This window comes from Rhipicephalus sanguineus, chromosome 3, assembly GCF_013339695.2.
Source record: "Rhipicephalus sanguineus isolate Rsan-2018 chromosome 3, BIME_Rsan_1.4, whole genome shotgun sequence".
Taxonomy (NCBI): Eukaryota; Metazoa; Arthropoda; class Arachnida; order Ixodida; family Ixodidae; genus Rhipicephalus; species Rhipicephalus sanguineus.
In genome coordinates this window covers 189103196-189123205 of record NC_051178.1, presented here as the reverse complement: position 1 = coordinate 189123205, position 20010 = coordinate 189103196, and the positions used below count along the sequence as shown (strand labels likewise).

The 20010-nt window shown below is 46.1% G+C and overlaps 1 protein-coding gene across 5 annotated transcripts in view; it reads left to right on the top strand.

Annotated features, from left to right (window-relative positions):
- Positions 1–1617: 1617 nt before the first annotated feature.
- Positions 1618–20010, top strand: part of LOC119387884 (uncharacterized) — a 27062-nt gene continuing 8669 nt past the window's right edge. Inside the window, exons 1-7 of one of the 5 annotated variants that reach the window (XM_049413724.1) lie at positions 1618–1836; positions 3447–3588; positions 5737–6059; positions 9057–9209; positions 13739–13838; positions 16834–17143; positions 17193–17283. In XM_049413724.1, the coding sequence (XP_049269681.1) occupies positions 3467–3588; positions 5737–6059; positions 9057–9209; positions 13739–13838; positions 16834–16954 (819 nt within the window). In that variant the 5' untranslated portion in view covers positions 1618–1836; positions 3447–3466 and the 3' untranslated portion in view covers positions 16955–17143; positions 17193–17283. Of the gene's footprint in view, positions 1837–3446; positions 3589–5736; positions 6060–9056; positions 9210–13738; positions 13839–16833; positions 17144–17192; positions 17284–20010 lie in introns of those variants that run through there. The other 4 variants (XM_037655445.2, XM_049413723.1, XM_037655446.2 and 1 more) reach the window with 4 other exon arrangements.

The window sequence follows — 20010 nt, the reverse complement described above, 5'->3', positions numbered from 1 at the left end:
CGTTCTAAGGCAACCCGATCTCGCTTCAAACAGTAAAGCGCTTCCCATTGAATTGTCGTAAAATGCATCCCTCCTTATTTCATTTTTGCCCTTTCGGTAGTTACTCAAAGCCGGTTTTTTCTCCATAGCTGCCATCCAGTAAATCCTCTCCGCCTCTCTGACTTTTCGCTTAACGCTCTTTGTTGACATACTGCTTACACTACCAGCCGTATATTTACTAGTGAGCCTCCTAGTTCTTTTTCTCCACTGTGTGTCCACGCTCTTCCTATACAAGTAACGGAACACCTTCTCTGTCCATCTACTCTCTTTCATATTCCTTAGCCTTTCTTCGAATCTTATTTTGCTCTGAGCCTCCCTCGCCTCAAAACCTGCCCATCCCATATCGCCCTTTACAGCCTCATTTGTCGTCTTCACGTGAGCACCCAACGCGAGGCGTCCCACAGTCCTTTGATTTATATCCATTCCCGATTGCACCTCTGCCCTCATGCACACCACTGAGTTCCCAAAAGTAAGCCCCGGAAGCATTACACCTTTCCACAGACCTCGAAGCACCTCGTACCTATTGTATCCCCACAATGCTCTGTGCTTCATTATTGCAGTATTCCTCTTTCCTTTTGCTGCTGAGGCTTTTTCCTGTACCTCCATGTACCTGTCACCCTCATTTATCCATACTCCGAGGTACTTGTATTCGCTCACCCTCGGTATTTCTTGGCCCTGTATTGACACTGCCTGATCACAAGGGTCATTGAATACCAACAATCCACATTTTTGTTACACTAAATCCTAGTCCTAGAGCTTCCTCTTCCCTTCCGCATATATCCGCCAGCTGCTGTATATCCTCTCGACTGTCAGCAAATAAGACAATATCGTCAGCATAAAACAATCCTGGAAGCTTCTGCTCAATCATCACGCCGCCCTGTTTGTGTGACAGATTAAAACCAAAGTTGCTACCTCCTAGCGCTTTTTCCATATTCACCATGTACAGCATGAATAACAGCGGGGACAAAGGACATCCCTGTCTGAGCCCCTTGCTAATCTCAACGTTCTCTTTGCTACTCATTCCTTCCCATTCTATGCAAACTGTATTTTCTCGGTATATCTCCCTTAAAAGCTGTATACATGCAGTCGTCGCCTATGCCCATTCCTTTCAATATATCCCACAAAATTTCCTGATTAACGTTGTCGTACGCCCCAGTGATGTCTAGAAAAGCCATGTACATGGGCCTATTTTCTATTTTAGATATTTCCATATCTAAAATTTCTATATCTAAAATAGATATTTTAGATATTTCTATAGCTCCGCGGTGGCGCGCCACTGCGGCCACGTCGATCACACCACGAAGCAACCTTTGAAACAGGTGCACTGACGGGCTCGAGCGAGCGTGAGTGAGGAGGAATGGGCCTTCACCCGGCAGTGCTTTGCGGAGTCTGCTACGTAGGCGCGTATGAAAAGAGAAATAAGTACACGCACATACGGCGACAAACACACGCCGCATGCAGCGTATAGTACATACTGTGCCGCTCGATATACCCGAAGCTGTGCCGCAGCCGGTGCGGCAAATGGGTGGGTGGGGGGAGTCGGTTGGCGTGTCGCGTTTCCCTTTTCATGGCGGATGTCGCGTGGCCGGCGTCGTCGTGTGTCCGACGCCGGCAGCGGCGCTCGTTGTGGTAGTACAGTCGCAAAGCTGCAAGGGCGTCGTAGTCACCTTTGCGTCTCCGTTTGCAACGCGCAGGAAGTTAGCACGGCTCGTGCCGTCCGTCCTGCTGACAGTTCCGTGCCGGCTTTTGCGAACGGCCCTGCACGTTGCAGGTATACGAAAACGCAGTGATACGGAGGTGAGCAAAAATGTATGCAATTCTTAACGGCGCGTTACGAAACAAACGTTGAAGTTGTCGGTGCACCTGAACCTTCGAGAGAAGTACATTTTGTGGCGACGTGCCATAGACGGGTGACGGTTGGAGTGTATCGATCGCACGTCGTTGAAACGTTTGGAAAACCAGGGAGAAAATGTTCCGCGAAAAAGGGTTGTAAACGCGATTCTGTTTTGTTCGGCTTGAATGTGCGCAGTTACGGAAAGTTGCATCGTTGGAATACCCTTTTCTTGCAGTGAGTGCATATAACGCTGCCCTCAGGGACATATCGATAGTTTAGACGTCGAGTATATTTGCGAAGAAACATACAACTCTGCTTGTCGCGATCGCACGCGCCGTGGTAACATAGGAAGCTGTCGCACTGCTCATCTCGATGACGCGGGTTCGATTCCCGGTCACGGCGGCCGCATTTCGATGGGGACGAAATGCAAGAACACCCGTGTACTTAGATTTAGGTAAGCGATAAGCTACCTAAATTGCTAGGCTATCGGCTCTCTTCGAAACTTTCTTTCGTTTTCGAACCTTCTCTCACCAAAAGGACATCGATCGCCATCGATTCCTGGGAAACGTGTGATGGGAGTGGACCTGAGCCGAGTTCCTTCCTGGAAGTCATTATGAAGGGAAAAGCACTTGCTGTTTCGCTCTCTCCCTCATACTGCGTGGAGGGAAAGAGAGTGGGGTAGCCTTGTTACCGTTGCAACGTGGCCACAAAACAGCCGCGAAGCCGGTGCGATGTGCGGCTGGGAATGGAACGGCGAATGATTGACCACCTGTGCAGTAACTTGCGTGATATAAGTACAACCTTGTTGATGTTACCGCTTCATACGATTACCCGGTGCCAAACGTTCGCGATATCGTTATCAAGCGCAACTGCGCGATGTTTTAACTAAAGTGCGTTGGCGGGCTAGCTGGTTGTTCATGCTTAGTTTCTACAGCGCGACTGGACGCGGACGGAGAACACTGTGTGTGTTTGCGTGTTCCTTCTCCGTCCGCGTCCAGTCGCGCTGTAGAAACTAAGCGATGTTTTAGTGAACTCGGATTGCACAGTCCTGAATGGTTGAAACGCGTCATCAAAACTCTCAGTATGACGACTGGTATGCGCAATTGCTAGATCATCACGTCGTGCCGCTGCGGAACTGGCCGCTAAAAATAGGGTTGACTGTGATGTAAATGTTCGAGTTGAAATTACGCCGATTTCACCCAAGCTGAAGGCGGTATAAACAAGAGTACGTGCATTACCCTTAAATCGTCACATATCAATTCATGAGGACTGCAAAGATTCCAAACCTACTAGCCCATATGCCAGTGCACGCCGCGCTGCTGCTCTGTAAGATATAGTACACAGTAGGAACGCCCCCAGGAAGACATTTCGTGGGAAGCGTAATGTACCGATCACGTAATAGCCGCCTTCGATGTATGGTCGAAATACACAGAGAACTCGGAGACACTTTCGTATGCTATGCGTGACGTAAATCGAGTTGCGGAGATCCTGCCTTGGATTAGTGTGGTATCGCAATGTGCTGTGTTGTTCAGTCACTTATCCTTTGTCGATGGTCCTTGGACGTTCCTTGCAGGCGAGCTGTAGGTGGGAGTGATGAGAACCGCCTACGGTGCCGTGCTCCTGCCCGTGATGGTTGGCGCAATGGCACGCGAGCAGTTCCTGCTGCTGCGACGTAGAAGAGACGCTACGACGACTAAGACCACGCAACAAGAAGGGTAGGTCGATGTGCGTCCTTTTCTCACTATATACGTCATCCTTCGTGAGTTTAGAAGACTCATTTCGATTTAATTTAATTTTCTCCTTTAATGTCGTGTAAGACACATAGCCAGTTGTGGGGTGCCGCTCTTAGTTCATGTTAGACCCCGAAACACGTAAAATGAAAACAATGCAAAAGACAGTGGGCCAGCAAAATAAAGACACAGGCAACAGTGCTGTCGGAGAATGCCCTCGGCTAAAAAGGCTGCAACACGGCCGAGGATTGCGTTTCATCCATGGATGTAGTTAACTTGCGTTCTTCTGTACACAGACAGTGTCACTGTTGTTTCACGCCTTCGCGTTGATCGCATGTCCTTCTATGACTAATACAGCTGAGTAGAATTATTGTTGACGGTAAAAAACAAAGAGGGGTTTCGTTGGAGTGATGCGTGCTTTTAAAGTGCACTCCGCACTTATCAAATGGGGCATCCGTGTCTCGCGGAAAGCGTTAAATCAAGCTAGACTGATGTGCCATTATTTTGAAGGACTTTGGCGCTCGTTTTACGAGAAAAGGCTGTTTATTAGCTGAGGAAAGAAAAACTGAGCGTCGCCCCTACCGTTGTCCCTTTTTTCCCGCTGCCAAGGTAACGTCAGTAATTGCGCGATTACGCCGCTTTTTTCGCGTATATGTTTTAAAGCTTGAGGTATAATTTCGTGCATATTCACCTTGTTAGCCCACTAGCCCAGTAGTTTGGCATTCTTCGGCTTAGCGCTAGGTCGCTGGCTCAATTCGCGGCCACGGGGTCAATATCTCTATGGGCCACAATGGCAGTATTTCCAGTACTCGTGTTGTGTGCTTCTCTTCTGGAGTCCAGTCTTCGCGCTGTTTTTCCTTCTAAGCAACATGCACAGACTAACCCATCAACAAACCTACTGCAATTTATTCCCGTGGGGCGGTGCAGTGCAAAAACACTTCTCCACCGCATTTCCATGACGTTAAGCTTCACAGTCTATTTTTCGTGCATGATCAGTGGGCGGTTGTCATGCAGCAAGGGCTCACAAACCTTTGCGCGAATTGGGTTTCACTCTCAAACGGACCACTGTTTCTACTTCTGCTTGGTTTCACGAACAGCGCGACACGCAACGTCATTATGTTTTTAGTGGCCGTGGCCATGAACTAGCACATAGCGCCTCACGGTTGCGCACGTATTTCCATTTTTGCGTCATTCACTGGTAAACAAGGCGTCGGTTATCGACAGATGCGACATATTTGCCATCACAGCAGTATAACTATTCCATACAGGCTTTCTGTCGACCGTCTGTAGTGGATCATCGTCTATGCTTGCGCTGAGTACTACGAAATTTATGGAACAGGAACACGTTGACAACGGATGGTGTCATCTCTTGTCAAGGTGTCCATGCTTCGTACCCGTTTCGTAGAACTCAGTGCAAGAAGAAACCATCAGCAGCCACCAACTAGTGCAATTCATCGCTCTCTTGAACTCCTGGAGTGGCAATGACAAGCACCTTGCGTGTATGCAATGCGTAGTTTGGTTTGCTTCATTCGTTCTTGCAGGTCGCCCTCGAAGGGCCACAGAAAACTGGACTTACGTCAAGTTGACCTGCTTGTACTTTTCCGACCCCACTGCTTATGCTCCCTCTTGATAAGCCTTGTTCAGTGTCACTGGAAGTACGAAAGAAGGGGAATTTCTTCGAAGGGCTCGTTTTCTTTGTTAGACACAACCAAATGATTCCAACATGCAATTAGGCCAAGGAAAGCATAGGACACATTAATTTTTGTCTTTTGACTGTATACTGTAGTAATCATGGGGTAAATCGAGATGAATTAAAATAGACGAAAAAATAACCCTTTCCGCCGGTGCGATTCGAACCCACAGCCTTCGAATTACGCGACCAAGTGGACTGGGAAGCACCTTGCGTCGTAGCTCAATTGGTAAAGCATCGCACGCGTAATTCCATGGTTGTGGGTTCTGATACCACCGACGGAAATGGTGATTTTTCGTCCATTTTAATTGATTTCGATTTCGAATTAACGACACAACAATTAATGTTCCCTACGCTTTCATTGGCCTGATTGTCTGTTGGATCCATTTGGAAGTGGAAGCGTCGTATTAAAACTTAGTGTGCACCTGGGCGCGTTCTTACAGCAGCACCGAGCCTCGGAACGTGATGCATATCCAGGAAGGCGACGTCGTCTCGTTCACCTGCGCGGCTGCGAGCCACGAGCCGATGGCCATCGAGTGGCGACACAACGGCAGCCTCGTCCAGCACCCGCCGGGCGACGAGAGGAACTCTTCGAAGTCGTCGCTTCGCGTGTGGCACGCGCCCCTAAGTTCAATGTCCGGGGCGACGCTGACGCGCAGCCGGCTTCGGCTGACCAACGTCTCGGCGAACCACACCGGCGAGTACACCTGTCACTTCAGCGACACCCTGGGAACGCTTACACGCAGCAGCCATCTCGTCGTACAGCGTGAGTAGTCGCACTAGTGGGAGACGTGGCACACTCGCTGTATATGCATAGAGATATAACTGAGTTAGCAATCTACACACGCTGCCGCGTTGGTATCTAGCGTATCCTGCTGCTACGCAGCGACCGTCACTATATGTAAAACTGCAAACGAGTATGTTTCACAACTTGTTATTGGTCTAGTTGGTTCTTGCTGCATGGCATGTTTACCGCTAAAAAAAGGCACGATAGGAAAAGGAATGCAAACCTTGTTTGTGTTCCCCTTCCTCATTCTCGTGTCTTTTTTAGCGGCAAATGTCATGCAGCGGGTATGTTTCAGTACAGCGCAAAGGTGCCGGTGATGGGGATTTCAAGGCCGCACGAAAAGTAACAAATAAACTAATTTGTCTAAAGAAAACGCTTCTCCAATAGTAAAGGGCGGCTCTAATAGTTATTTAAGGTTTGATAAACCACAAAAGACACGACATTGAGAAACAGGGGTCAGCATTATCCTAAAGCTCCCGTGAAAAATGGGTCTCCGTTACTCCGCGTATTTGGCAGTGCCTAATTGGACGTAGCTACATGGTCATCGGTGAAGAAGGCCACACCTTCTCCGTCCAAGTGAATGGAACGAAGGAAGTAGACAATATTTTACAAGTCTGACGTGCTCGTGCGCAGCTTTTGGCCGGAGTCTACGATGTCGGGTGGGCTTCAGCTGTCTGATCGAACGCACATCGGTGTTGCGGAATGAGTTGCTTGAAAACCGGCTCGAACAAGCGACCTCAGCGTTGTCCTCAGCGGCGTAATGCAGCAACAGGGCGTGGAAAGTCAATGTCATTAAAAAAAAACCGGGTCAAGGAGTGGAGCAACCAGAATTAACTATATATGTTTGTTTTGTGTCAGTCGTTAAAAACCACTCGTCAGTCCGCAATCGTATTTGCCCCATATTACGATAGATTCGCCCTCTTTGACCAGCTCAGCTCAGCACTGCACTTGCACCTCTCCAACAAGAGCATCAGACATCATACCGAATATCATGTTTGGTCTTAATATTTGTTTTTGATGCTCTACACCTGTCGCTATACACACATCATGCTGGACTTCGCTATAAATTACCGTTGCTATGCAACGCGGGTGTCAGTTTTAGCTCCTACGTGTATTAGGTTCGCAAGATATAGTATAAAATGGGCTCATGAGTTTCACCATATTCGTAGGGATGGAGACGAGAAACAAGAACCTAGTTGATGCTACGCTTACAACGCTTCGCAATCAGAACCGGTTCTTGTCACTGGAAACAATCGAATATTTCTGGTTCAAATTGCTAAAATAACGTATCTACATATTTTGCCGAGCAGTCAGCGAGCGAGGCCATCTTTCGCTGGCGAGTCCAGTTCTCATCATCTCCGTTGGCTTGCATTAAGCCGTTAATACTTGTATTATCTCTACCATGGAAAGTAACAGTTTCAGTGCCGGCAATACGAATGAGAGAGTAATAACCTTCGAAATGCAGCGCTTGCGTTGCCACATATACGCATTCCTCGTGTAACAGCATGACGCGTACGGCCATGAAGCCACAACCAAAGCAGGATTCTTTCTTTATCATATCCAGGCTGACACTGTCCAGATACCGAACCAGTGTACGCAGCTGTCCTCTCATTTGCGTAAAACGCAGCATGCAGCGTCTCTCCTAGCAGCGACGTAATGTGATGCAGCTGCCAGAGGTCACCTGTACCTATCTCGCGAGCAAAGTGGAAAATGTGAACCGTTCTATCTCGTGTCAGGTGACTCGGAATGCGTTTCATTCTGCGCCTATCCGAAAGAGGAGACTCGCTCGTGAGAGAGCGGAGGAGTCTCTTTATGTGAGCGAACCCAAGTTGACTAGGTTTTACGTAAAGAAGACTCTGACGATACCGAGCAAGATTCGACTGAAAATTTGCAGCGCGAGACTACAAAAAAAAAACAAAAAAACGAAACGTAAAAGACACGCGGACTAGCGCAGTCCGTGAGCCTCCTGTGCTTCGTTTTTGTAGTTTCGAGCTGTAAATTTTCAGTATGAATCACCTAGCGATGCGATAATTCCCAGCGGATGCAATAAATGTTTATTGTGTTTTCAGGCCGTTTAAGCAAGTTTCTGAGTTCTTTTCGCAAATAACGTCGAGGTGCGAGCGATTGTCGCTGTCGCAAAGTCGTCACAAACTGTCGCTAGGTGCCCCAGTGCGAACGCGGGTCAGCATTGCCTCCACATGAAACCTATACACTGCATTTTTCCGGCGGTCATGTTACTATATAGCGCCTTAAAGCGAACTGCACAACTGGCATCCACCTGTTTGTATCGCTAATCAGTCACTGAAACCAACATGGTTATTTGCGTGTTCTCATGCTGTCTATTGAATCACTTACTTTCGTGCTACCTCATGAAGCTCCATCGTGAACTCATTTTACAGACACAAGTGCTGGACGGGGTTCTATTAGATGGGCAAAATGCATTTTCATTCAGGCTCTCTCTTTTCGACGAAGTTGTTTGAAATTTTAATAAACCTTCTTCAGATGAAAGTCAACTTTAAATTTGCCACGAGTTTGAATGTTTCCCTTATACTCGATTGGTTGACTCTGTCACGCGCTGAGACATGGGAAGAAGTGAACACTTGACCGACCGTGTGTCTCAGGGGCTATTATGTACTGCCTCTGTGCATGAGGTCATGGGTTTCATTCCCAGCTGCTGCGGACTGCAGGTTCAGATGTCGATGGAATACGAAAGCGCTCGTATGTCTTGATTTGTGTGCGCCTCCAATATCGCTAGGAGATCGATGTTAATTCATAGCATTTTACTTCAGCGTTCTTAATAAACCTCTGCGTATTTTGCTGCCGTAAAGCGTACAATTTGATTGCACTGAACACTTTATACGAAGTTTTTCGTTGTATTTTGCATTCGTCGTAAAAAGCAAAGAAACATAATTACGATAACAAGTTCGCAATCTTCTGTGCATAACAAGTTGTGCTTTCGTCTCTGTTCTCGTGTAGCCAAAACATCTACCGGATCTGAGGCTGAAGACAGCCCATGTGGGCCTGATAGGCAATGCTCAGAGAAAGGCAAGGCGTGCGATGGCAAGGGCCCCTGCCAATGTCCCGATGGTTCGATCTCGAAAGAAGGACAGTGCCGAGCAGTTTACAACGGTAAGTGAAACAGGTTCGACCCTTCTGCGTGATGGCTCGTTGGCATAGGCATGACAATATTCGATAAAGTAAAGCAAATGAAATAACGTACTTATTGGCAATTTAGCGGTCACTGCGAGATAAATGCGTCAGCATTACGTCACACTTCTTTATCTGCGCAGATATAGTGCGGTTCCTTTTCTTTTTAAATTACATCACTTCTTTCTCCTGCCTCCTTGACGTCACCTTTCACCGTCATGTGACTTATACTCATCCACCACTGTAACGGTGTAGGGCACGCCACGGGACTTCCGGGTAACCAATTCCAGTCTTAATTTCATTTCCTGTCCGCGCTTCCCGCCTTAATTAACCCCGTCCGTTTGCTCACTTTTGGTTACAGTTGACTCACTCCCGATCTATGCTATAACTCCGGTTTTCATTCTACATCTGGTTAGAATGTTCGAGTTACCTCAATTCACATCATTTACCTTCATCGACCTCTTGTGCCGTTTTTTCAGTCATCTCACCACTAGGGCGTAGCTGCGCCAATTTTTTTTCCGTGTTAAATAACTCAGTAAGGCAGCGTCATGGCAGCACTAGCACGCAGCAAAAAGCTAGAAAAAAAACATTTGCAGTACATACAGTGTGCCCCATACAACGTTAAATACAAGGTGGTGTTCGCGAAATTGTTAATTACTTCTAGTTAGCCAAGCAATTAGTGCGTGAAAGTAGCGTTGCGGGGGAAAATATACATTACTGAGCACTGTATCATATCCCTGTATTGTAGCTTTCTTTTTTCGTTCAGCCGGGGCACACCGTACAATAATATATGACTTGTTTGTGGTTAAGGTCAGTTTTTATTTATTTATTTTTGCCGTTCCTGTATCAAAAGTACTGTCAGAGGTCGCACGATGAATGCTGCAAATGCACAAACATACTTATTCTAACCACTTGTGGCATGTACAATTTAGTATATTGTCAAAGAACACGTGGGGATTATTTCTCCCTCTTACAAATGTGACCTATCTTTGTGGCAAGCGACTCGCGATTGGTGCTGCTGGTACCTTTTACGCATCTGTGAAGAGTTGTAACATAGGCTGAGCCAGAAATTGCAGCTAGAGTATCAGCAGGGTCACTGACCCCCAAATTACAGTGTTCCGTTTAAATGTGCACATCACTTTGGCTGTAATATGTGAGATATGTACTTGTTCGGGCCTGTGTGTGCTCGTCCCTCTATCCCAACGTTGTTGTTTTGTTTTTTAAAGACGATAGTCTTTCTTGGGGAACTTAAACGCAGAAATTTTGGTTTGTCCGTCTTTCTGTTTGTCTGTCTGTCACCCGATTCAGCCACCCGGCCAAAGTTGAACCACTTGCTTACCGCCCACCCATCTTGAACTGGTACGGCTGTTCATACTTGTGAACGTTGTCGATCAAAAAGTAAATATTACGCATATCTGAGGCGCAACATCACTAGGTAAGTATTAGGTGGTGTGTTCCTTTAATAGAAAATACATAAATATATAATTCTAAAGACCCTAGTTTCTTAAGCTGCGGCTGCGCTGAAAATACCATGCTATGCGCGCCGACGAACGCCCTCTGCCACGGAGGAAGGAAACCCTCTGCACAAGCTCATGTTTCCCGATGTATTGCCAGATGGCGTCCATATCTCACGCAGCGTAGAGTTACTGTATATTACAGTAACTCTAACGCAGCGTAGACGCAGCGCCTCCTCAATCGTCTTTACATGGCATTTGCAGCGGAGCACGCAGATACACGGCCAGTTTTTTATCTTAGTTACCTGCATGTACGCACCGGTCTGCTGGTAAGAACTGTTGGTAGGAGTAATTGCTATAACGAAACAACAAAAATTACCAAGAAGTAACAAATATCTCATCCCTGAAAAGCAAGAATAATGCACCGTTGAGTGGTAAGGCCAAGGAAACAGAAAAATGGATATAGAGGGATAACGTAAAATGTTTATTTATTTATTTATTTATTTATTTATTTATTTATTTATTTATTTATTTATTTATTTATTTATTTATTTATTTATTTATTTATTTATTTATCCGTGTCATTCGCATCGCTGGCCAGCCTTTGCTTCTCGGCCTCTGCGTGGCGCATCTGAATCTGGATGCATGTCAACCGCATCCGAATAAACGGACTATTCCTACTACAAGAAGACCTTAACGTCCATGTTTACCACTCACTACACTAGAACACTATTAACTGCACCCATCCTTTAGGAATACCACCAAATAATTTTCCGAATTCGCTTGCCCAGCTGATGGCATTAATAAAGGCTTCCTTGCCACCTTATTTTTTTCTGTCGATTGTATCATTGCATTACGAGTATTTATTGCAATTGACTGTGCTGAATTTATACTCAGCTTTTGTGACCGTCTTCACTCGTTTTGCGTTGTATCTTTTGTGATGCCCATCTGCAAACACTCGGCTGAGGACAGCGGTACTTAAAAGAAAGAAATACAATCACCACAAGCGTAAACGTTCGACCTTGTTGGTAAAGCATAGTAACGAAGTTTCATCGCTAAAGAAGTAACGACGACATAGAAGGACGCAGCACGAATAAGTCAATCTCGTCCTCATTGTAGCCACCTGCGGCGTTGCGCGCTGCTTAAATCATTGTGTCTTGTTGGATTCTGATTTCGTTCCTATTTGAAAGCCGACGAACACGCGCGAAAAAATATGGGTTAGTAAAGCCTGCGACCACACTGCACACACTGTGACACTGCGACCACACTGCGACACTTTACAGTCGTGTTCTCGCCATGATTTTAACCTTATTTACGTATGACATTATATTCGTGCAAAGAACGTATACTCCCCGAAATATTCCATAGCCGAAGAATTGGAGTTTAACTTCTTGGCTCCAAGTATTTATGACTTTCTTAACACGATAAATTAACAGATATGCGATTCCGTGCTTGTCCCGACTTCCGAGGCACATTTAACCATAGCAGTGTACTTCATTTGGCCAAGTGCACCCCTTTTTTCGTAAGATGGTGAGTTCATCTAGCTTTCGTGACTTATATCGAAATTATAATTATCGGGATTATCATTATCATGTGTGTTGGCGTGTACTTCCAATCCAACACCGCTATGGCTATGCAACTCTGCTCCTCCCACACTTCCTATTTTATTCTTTATTTTCTGTGTTTCCTTTCCCTGAGACAGCGGGTGATAAGCGCAGCACATGACGGCACAGTTAACAGGTCTCTCACTTCCGGTAATCATTTCATCTCCCTCATGCTTGCATGCAACTTGATGCTTTCCTTCACGTGGTCCTCCGTAAAAACTCCTGTAAAGATTACGGAGGGCCATGATAACTCCTCTGAATAACTAGCCCACCTAAGTACCCTTGTCCTCTAAATATAGACGCTAATGTGAAACAAATGAATCTGTTTATACTGAGAATTTTTTTCCTTTCTGAACTCTATTGTGTTTAATTTCGTGATCCAACGCTTCATATTGGAAGAGAAAATGATGGTATTAGTTTCATTTTTAAATTTCGTGCCAGAACGCGAGCACCTGAATATCAGCCTGGCGTCAGAAAATTCAGTATTTATTTATTTATTTATTTATTTATTTATTTATTTATTTATTTATTTATTTATTATATTTGAGCCACGTTGACAAAATAAAATTTACCGAAACTTGCCGTGTTAATCTCCCGCTCCCTTAGGACGCAGTGTAGTTCATTTTCACCAGTAGAGAAGTCTGTAGCTCTTAGCAATAAAATGCCGTCAGTATCTCTGACGTCAGGGCGAATTGATGCGGGAACCTGAAGACGGCGTCGCCACTTTTGTTTTCTTCATGCACGTCTCCTCGCGCCAGGAGCGATGCTTTTGGTGTTTCGAAAGGGTTTACTAATACGAGACATAAATCGTCTTTGTCTAAAGTGTCCCTTTAAAAGGCCCCGAAGGAACCTCTGAAAATACGAAGGACGAGCGCGTTATTCTCTCCTGACGTTTCCCGTCTTTTCGGCACAATTTGTGACGCCAGCGGTCTGTTCACGTGACGCCATGAGGAAATGAGTCTTCGATTGCTCTATATACAAGGGATGTTACTTGTGAAATGTCTCCTACTCTGCTTTGACATGCAGGCGCACGACCGTTCTGCCTTGTTTCGCGTGACTATCGTGCGGGATCAAGTGATTTCACTTCGTTTTGTGCGTTCTCGACTGCGCAAGCGACGACAACAGCGTGTAGCCGAATAGAGCGAAATCCTGATCGGCTCAGCGCTTAGTGCTGACATTCTCCACGTGTTTTAAGAAGAAATAGGTGGCGAGGAGGAAGATATATCGCCTGTAGAAAGGTTAGTGAAGCCGAGAAAGAAACCACTCTCTCGTCTTAGAACTCAGAGTGGTTTAACCCTTACAAGAAATGAATTTAGACAGTCTTTACACTATCTAAAAATGGGTTTAGACAGTCTACAAACTGCCTAAGTCCATTTTTGTAAAAGAAGGGCCCTTTAATGTGAATTGTCATACCAGTATCGATTTTCTAATAGTTTCTATTTTGTTTTTGCAGGTCCACACTTCGCGAGCATCCTGGCCTGGGTCTCGAGCGCTGCCGCAGCGGCCGTCCTACTCGTGACGCTCGCTGTACTGGCAGCGCGTAGAATACGCAGGTACTTGCACGACTAGCCTCCGTTTCGTGTACTTCCCAACTCAAATAGCTGTCGCTGTTTAGCATTGTTTCTAAAACCTATGGCGCGTACTCACGATTGAAGTTGACCGGATTATAAATAAATACTTGATATAATAGACATGAAGTCCAGGCGGGATAGTCAAGTCGAGAGTGATAGACGAAATGAAAGAACAGCTACGTAAGTACATCCGAAAATAGCCACAAACAGAGGTGTACAGACCCGAGGGTCACCGGAATGACAGAGGCCCCGAAGCGTCCGAAAAGCCAAATTTTTATTTTGGTATATAGTTGTAGTCTACGTGCTACGAAAACAAGTATGCTCCGTATATAGTGGGAAATGTGTTCTTCTTTTTCTCGGTAGTTTGAATGGATTGAAATTCTTACGTTCTATCCCACGCACTGAATGTTCTATCCCACGTTTCCAGGCTCCGAGATGCCAGCATCGCAGAAATGAAATGAATGGTTAAAATAACTGCTCGCAACCCACATTTGATTCCTATTTTGAATGTTATCGTCCCATCGCTGCACCATTTATCAACTAGAGCACATTCAGAACGTAATGAAGAACGTGAGGTCACATGAGGTGGTGTATGGCGGTAGACGAATCTTGCATTGCAAATTGTTGCCGACACAGCTACAAGGCTACTGCATTGCTGCCGCGTTCGTGTTTCAACAGTTTGTTTTTGCGAAGCATAGAAGCTATGAGGGTGAGCAAAGGAAGAAAATTAGCAATGACAAAGTGGACGTGGACAAGAGGGGGCACGAGTTTGCGGAGCGCGAGCCCTCGAAAGCACCTGTACCTCTGCAGTGTCACACGTCACGCCGCACTGAAAAGAATGACGCAAAGCGTTGGAATTCGGTAATGAATTTGGCGTAATTAATGAAGTTCAGTTGCACAACGAAACATCCATTCTTATGACTGCATAGTAGCTGATTTTCACGACGGCAAAACAGTGCGTGACGTTTATTCTCTCTCTTTTTACATCGAAAGCTTTTATCAGATCACAACGGCAGTGGGGTAGATGTCCGCCGCCGCTGGTGTCCGTAACCACTGTCGCACAAAGTGATCAGATGGGATTTGAACCCGGTCTCTCTGCGTCGCAGTCGAGTATTCTACCACAGAACCACGCTGGTGCTTGAAAATCCTTTGCAAAAAGACCCTATACAGGCGTCATGTCACGCAAGAAATCGCGTAAACTAGAGTAAGTAGCGTGGCAGATAAGTAAAATAACAACCAGGCGTCACAGAATGCTAATTGCACAATGATTGTATGGTTTAAAGCTTCCCACCCACTACGAAGTGGTCAACCATAATTCGAAGTGGTCAACCATAATGCAGCATCAACAAGGTACACATGATACCTTACAGATGTGTAGCGGGTACCTCGCTTATCCGCAGAAAGACGAATAATGGCGTAGTGGGTGCTTCCCTACTTCACATAAATTATGATTTGTGGCGTAGTGGATAGCTTGCCTGTGTCCTTGTATTAGTTTCCCCAAGAGAGTTTATTTATTTATTATTTATTTATTTATTTATTTATTTATTTATTTATTTGTTTTGAATACATACTAAACACGATGACACAGAGGAAATAGGGAGGGAACAGGCTGACAACTGCCACCTAAAGGGGCACAACGCCTGCCTGCTCATTTGGGAAAGGGGAAACATAGAGGAAAGGAAGATAGGGGGGAAAGAAAGAGGAAAGAAAATAGGAAAGAAAACAAAACAAATAACACAGACGTAAACACAAGTAAGTGGTCACATGGCAAAATATTTATAAGCGCGGGCTCTAGAAAGGCCGCTCTTCCAGCTTTCGCTGGACTGTGCTGCGCGCTCCGCGCAGGCCTGGCGTTTTATATATATATATATATATATAATATATATATATATATATTATATATATATATATATAATATATATATATATATATATATATCTATATATATATATATATATATTATATATAGATCTATATTGTCACCGTTGTGTGTATTGATTGATTTATTGCTTAGAGAATTTGCCTTCTTCTACGGGAAGGCGAGGTGGCGTGTGTAGGTATCTTATAGGGGTTCCCAGTGGCGCATAAAACGTGCATTCACTGCGTTAAATCAGTCGGTACAGTGGCGCACCCCGGTGTATTCCGTGTTTATTCCGTACACGTAACCTTACATACTATCGTGGTTTTAAAGAAACTCTTCCTTTAACAGCGACAGCTGTTGTGAGATCACAACAACAGCCGATTTTGGTGGCGTAGCTGTCCACCTCTGCCGCCTGTGCCGGTAACCGCTATCGCGTGAATTACGAAAAAAAAAACCAAATACCCAGGATTGAGCGGGATTTGAACCCGGGCCCTCTGCGTGACATATTCGATCACAAAGCTACGCCGGTGCTTGAGAGCTCTTCGCAAAAAGGCCCTATACAGGCGTCAAGTCAGGCAAGAAATCACATGAACAGATTTACTATACAGTGTTAGAAGAGTAAAATGGCAATCAGGCGTCACAAAATTGCGAATTGACTAACGAGTGGGTCGTTTAAAGCTGCCCACCCATTACGTAGGGCTCGGCCATAATTCTTCATCGTCATCAGCCACAGCATCAACAAAGTGCACATAATGCCTTACAGATGTGTAGCGGGTACTTCGCTTCTCCGCAGAATGACGAATAATTGCATAGTGAGTGCTTCCCTACTTCGCAAAAAATGTGATGTTCTATGGCGTAGTGGGTACCTTGCAAGTGTATACATAGCAGTTGCCCCAAGTGGATTTACAACGGGCTCTAGGAAGACCATTTTTCCAGCTTTCGCTGTCACTGTGCTGCGTGTTCCGCGCATGCCTTGCGTTTTTTAAACCCCACTGCAGTGGTCTTGCGTGGAGGGTCAGTTGGCCATGGTTATGCGCCGCCCTGCATTGCAGCTCACTTGGTATCACTGTTCCCAATTATACGGCCGTTTCATAAATGTTTGTGTACCATCTGCAGGACGGCTGGATCCACGCTTCTCGAGGGTACCCAAGACGACGACGGTTCCGAGGAGCAAACTGTCTCGAGGAGGAGCTCCTTCATCACCATGACGTTACCGGCATCCTCTCAGCTAGCATAACCAATATGTCGAACCACTTGTTCACGTTTCTTACATCGTATTGCGTGTGGCGGAACTCCGTTTAATTCAATGCACTGGTGACAATCAACTTCTAGAAAGTCTCGTTGCATTTAGCTCGCCTGTTAACACACTTAACTTAAACATGACATGACTGAATACCATTGCGTAAGATTAAAAAAGACTGAAAGCGTGGCGAGCTTTTACAATAGTACGGTCGGTCTAACAGAGCAAGAAAGAGGAAGGCAAAGCTCAAGGGGACGGGATAAGCACCATAGAGTTTCCTACAATACTTACTAGAGGAAACTCTGGCGCTAGTGTCTATGGGAGCTGCAATGCATCGCGCTCAGCCAGCATGGGAACATGGGTAGTACACGGATTTGTCTAAACTTCGTTCTTTCGGCTCCGTTTGGCTCCGCGTCGCCTGCATCCGCTCTGTCGCAAAACGAAGTTCAGCAAAAATCAGCAGTTTCACTTCACCACTTTAACTCCTTTAGGCTCACCGATTCAAATCTGGTCACGAAGTTCACAACGATCTATTCTTTTATCCGAAAGAAAACCAAAACACAGCAATAAACAAAGCCACAAGTGCGTTCGAAGCCCACAAGCCCGAAGACTAGGCAATCCGTTGTACTACCCATCATTCCCATGGTGCTGAACGATCGCAGCGCCAGAGTTCCCTCTAGGTCATTTTAGGAAACTCTATGATAAGCACTAATCATGATGGTGATGACGATACCTTTCCAATGTCAATAACTCAATATAGTCCACTGAAGCTGATGGAAGAGGATGAGAGGAAATAAACCCTATTGTGGCGACAACGCACGTTACTCTAATTGAGTGGTATCCTCATTTCAGGAAACCATGGCCCTGTGTTATGTAATTAAAGAAAGTAATTATAATGATAAATAATCCCGTAGCGCTTGTCTTTGCATTTTCTCTTCTGTCCTCATCTTCCTCGTTCTATTAGACCAAATACGATTGAGCCGGACTTTGGGCAGACTTTGAGAATGCACAACACCTGCGATGTATTAAAACAGGCCACGTCACGTTTTAAACCGAGTAGCAACGTGGCCTTCTCTGAAAGCTCTAGGCATCCGAATTCTCAATGAATGATCTTGAAATACTGAAAAGCAAGCGGTGTCGATGACGCGCATCATAAAATGTGACGTCACGGGGCCATGACGAGAGACACTGCAAATTGTTGTTTGCGCACTGATAGAACACTGCGTATGAGCTTCAGTGTGGGCAATATTCTTACGGCATAACATCGCACTTACATACCAGGCTAACAAAGTGCCCAATTTATGAACATAATTTGCAGCTGGACGAATGCGCAGAAAACACCGCGCATTTGTGAGTTGCGAGTGGTGCTTGATAAGTAAGAGTTGATGATAACTTCTTTACTACTTTCATGAGCCTTCTTCGCCGTGGCAGGTTCCACAGAACTTGATTTTCAGTGCTCACACTTTTAAAGACAGGCGTTATTGGGCCTATTTCCTGCATTCTTCTGCAACCGGGGGTAAGTCTAAGGGGGGAGGGTGAATTAAGGTGGTAACTTCGGGTCCTTAAAGGAGCACTGACACAAAATTTCGAAGGCGAGATAATGAGTGAAATAGATGCATGTGGAGCCATACACAACGTCTACGAAATGTCAAGGGCCAATATAGCCTAGAAAATATTTAATGTAATTTTTAAAGTGCGTGCCGCGCGAGAGAGCGAGATGCAAGCACCTCGCGACGCCGACATCAACGCGATGGCTGTGTAAACAAACCTACGTCACGAGTTTGTGTTGGCTGGTTGCTGGTTGTGCCTAAAGTTTTGCTGGTTGCGCCTAAAGATTTTTCCCTGTTTAGGGACTTTAGTTGTGCCCTTGCGCTTGTGCCATGCTACCTGCTATTTCGTCCTCCGTGCCTGCGGTTTGCGTGTGCTAGTTGTGTTCTCTTCCGCTGTTCGCTCGTCGTGCCCGTTGGCAGATGTTACGGCCCACTCACGCTAGCGGCAAGCCTGCCGCAACGGCGCGGCGCCGCGCGCGCGAGAGCTGTCCAACGTGCACGGCAAGCATCGCCCGCGAGGCATTCGTGCCTCCGAAAAACGTGGCCGCACAGCCAAAAGCGGTTGTCGTCCACTTCGCATCTATCAAGTGGCCGCCGTGCGCTCTGTACCGTGTAAGCTCCGAACGGATGCTTCCATTGCTTCCATTTGCTTTAGATTTATGTCCTTGAGCTTCGACAGCAATGTATTCGTCCTGATTCGGCGCCGTTTTTGAGAGCCATAGTCAAATAATCGATGCTGTAGGCTTAGTGAGTCGAGATCGGCGCTTCCGAATGCTCGGAGGACATAGGTTACGCGTTTGTTGTTTCTAATCCTCCATAGCTGGCGCCACTTGACCTGGTGCGAGCTTGTGGACCAAAACGGCCGTTCATGTAGGCTCCCTATGTGGACCCGCTCTCGCGCGCCGCCTACGTCACAATTTTGCGTGGTTACGTGACCAGCTGCGTTAACCCGGCCACCGGAAGTAGTGCTGCCTAGCTTGGTGCTCTTTGAAACCGAAACTGCGACTGGGCACTCTAAAAACGTCTCTAAATAAATAACCGTCACGCACTCGCGCAAACGCGGTTTGCAGCCGTGATAAGTGGATTATAAGCTATCTATTGCAACAAAGAAAAGAAGGTGCAAAATTTTTGTGTCAGTGCTCCTTTAAGCACGTCCGCATGTCCGAAGTCCATCGCTGAGCTCTGATCGCTTTCGTGGCTACACTTAGCTCTATCATTTCTCAATAGGGGATATTCATAATGCTTGGTGCTCCGGCAACACTGGGCGCATCCGCCATTTTTTGTTGGGCGCCGTCGCGGAATGTCTGCTAGCGTCTCCATAAGGACGTCTCCATAAGGAGAGGCCACGGAGAGGCCGAGTCGCAGTCGTTGGCGAAGCTTTCGCATAAAAGAAAATGCGGCTCTTTCGTCATCCGTCCGCACCTTTCGTCATCCATCCGCACCTAGCGCACCTGTTGGATGCCAAATCCTCGATTCTGACGAGGTGGAAAACACAACGGCTAA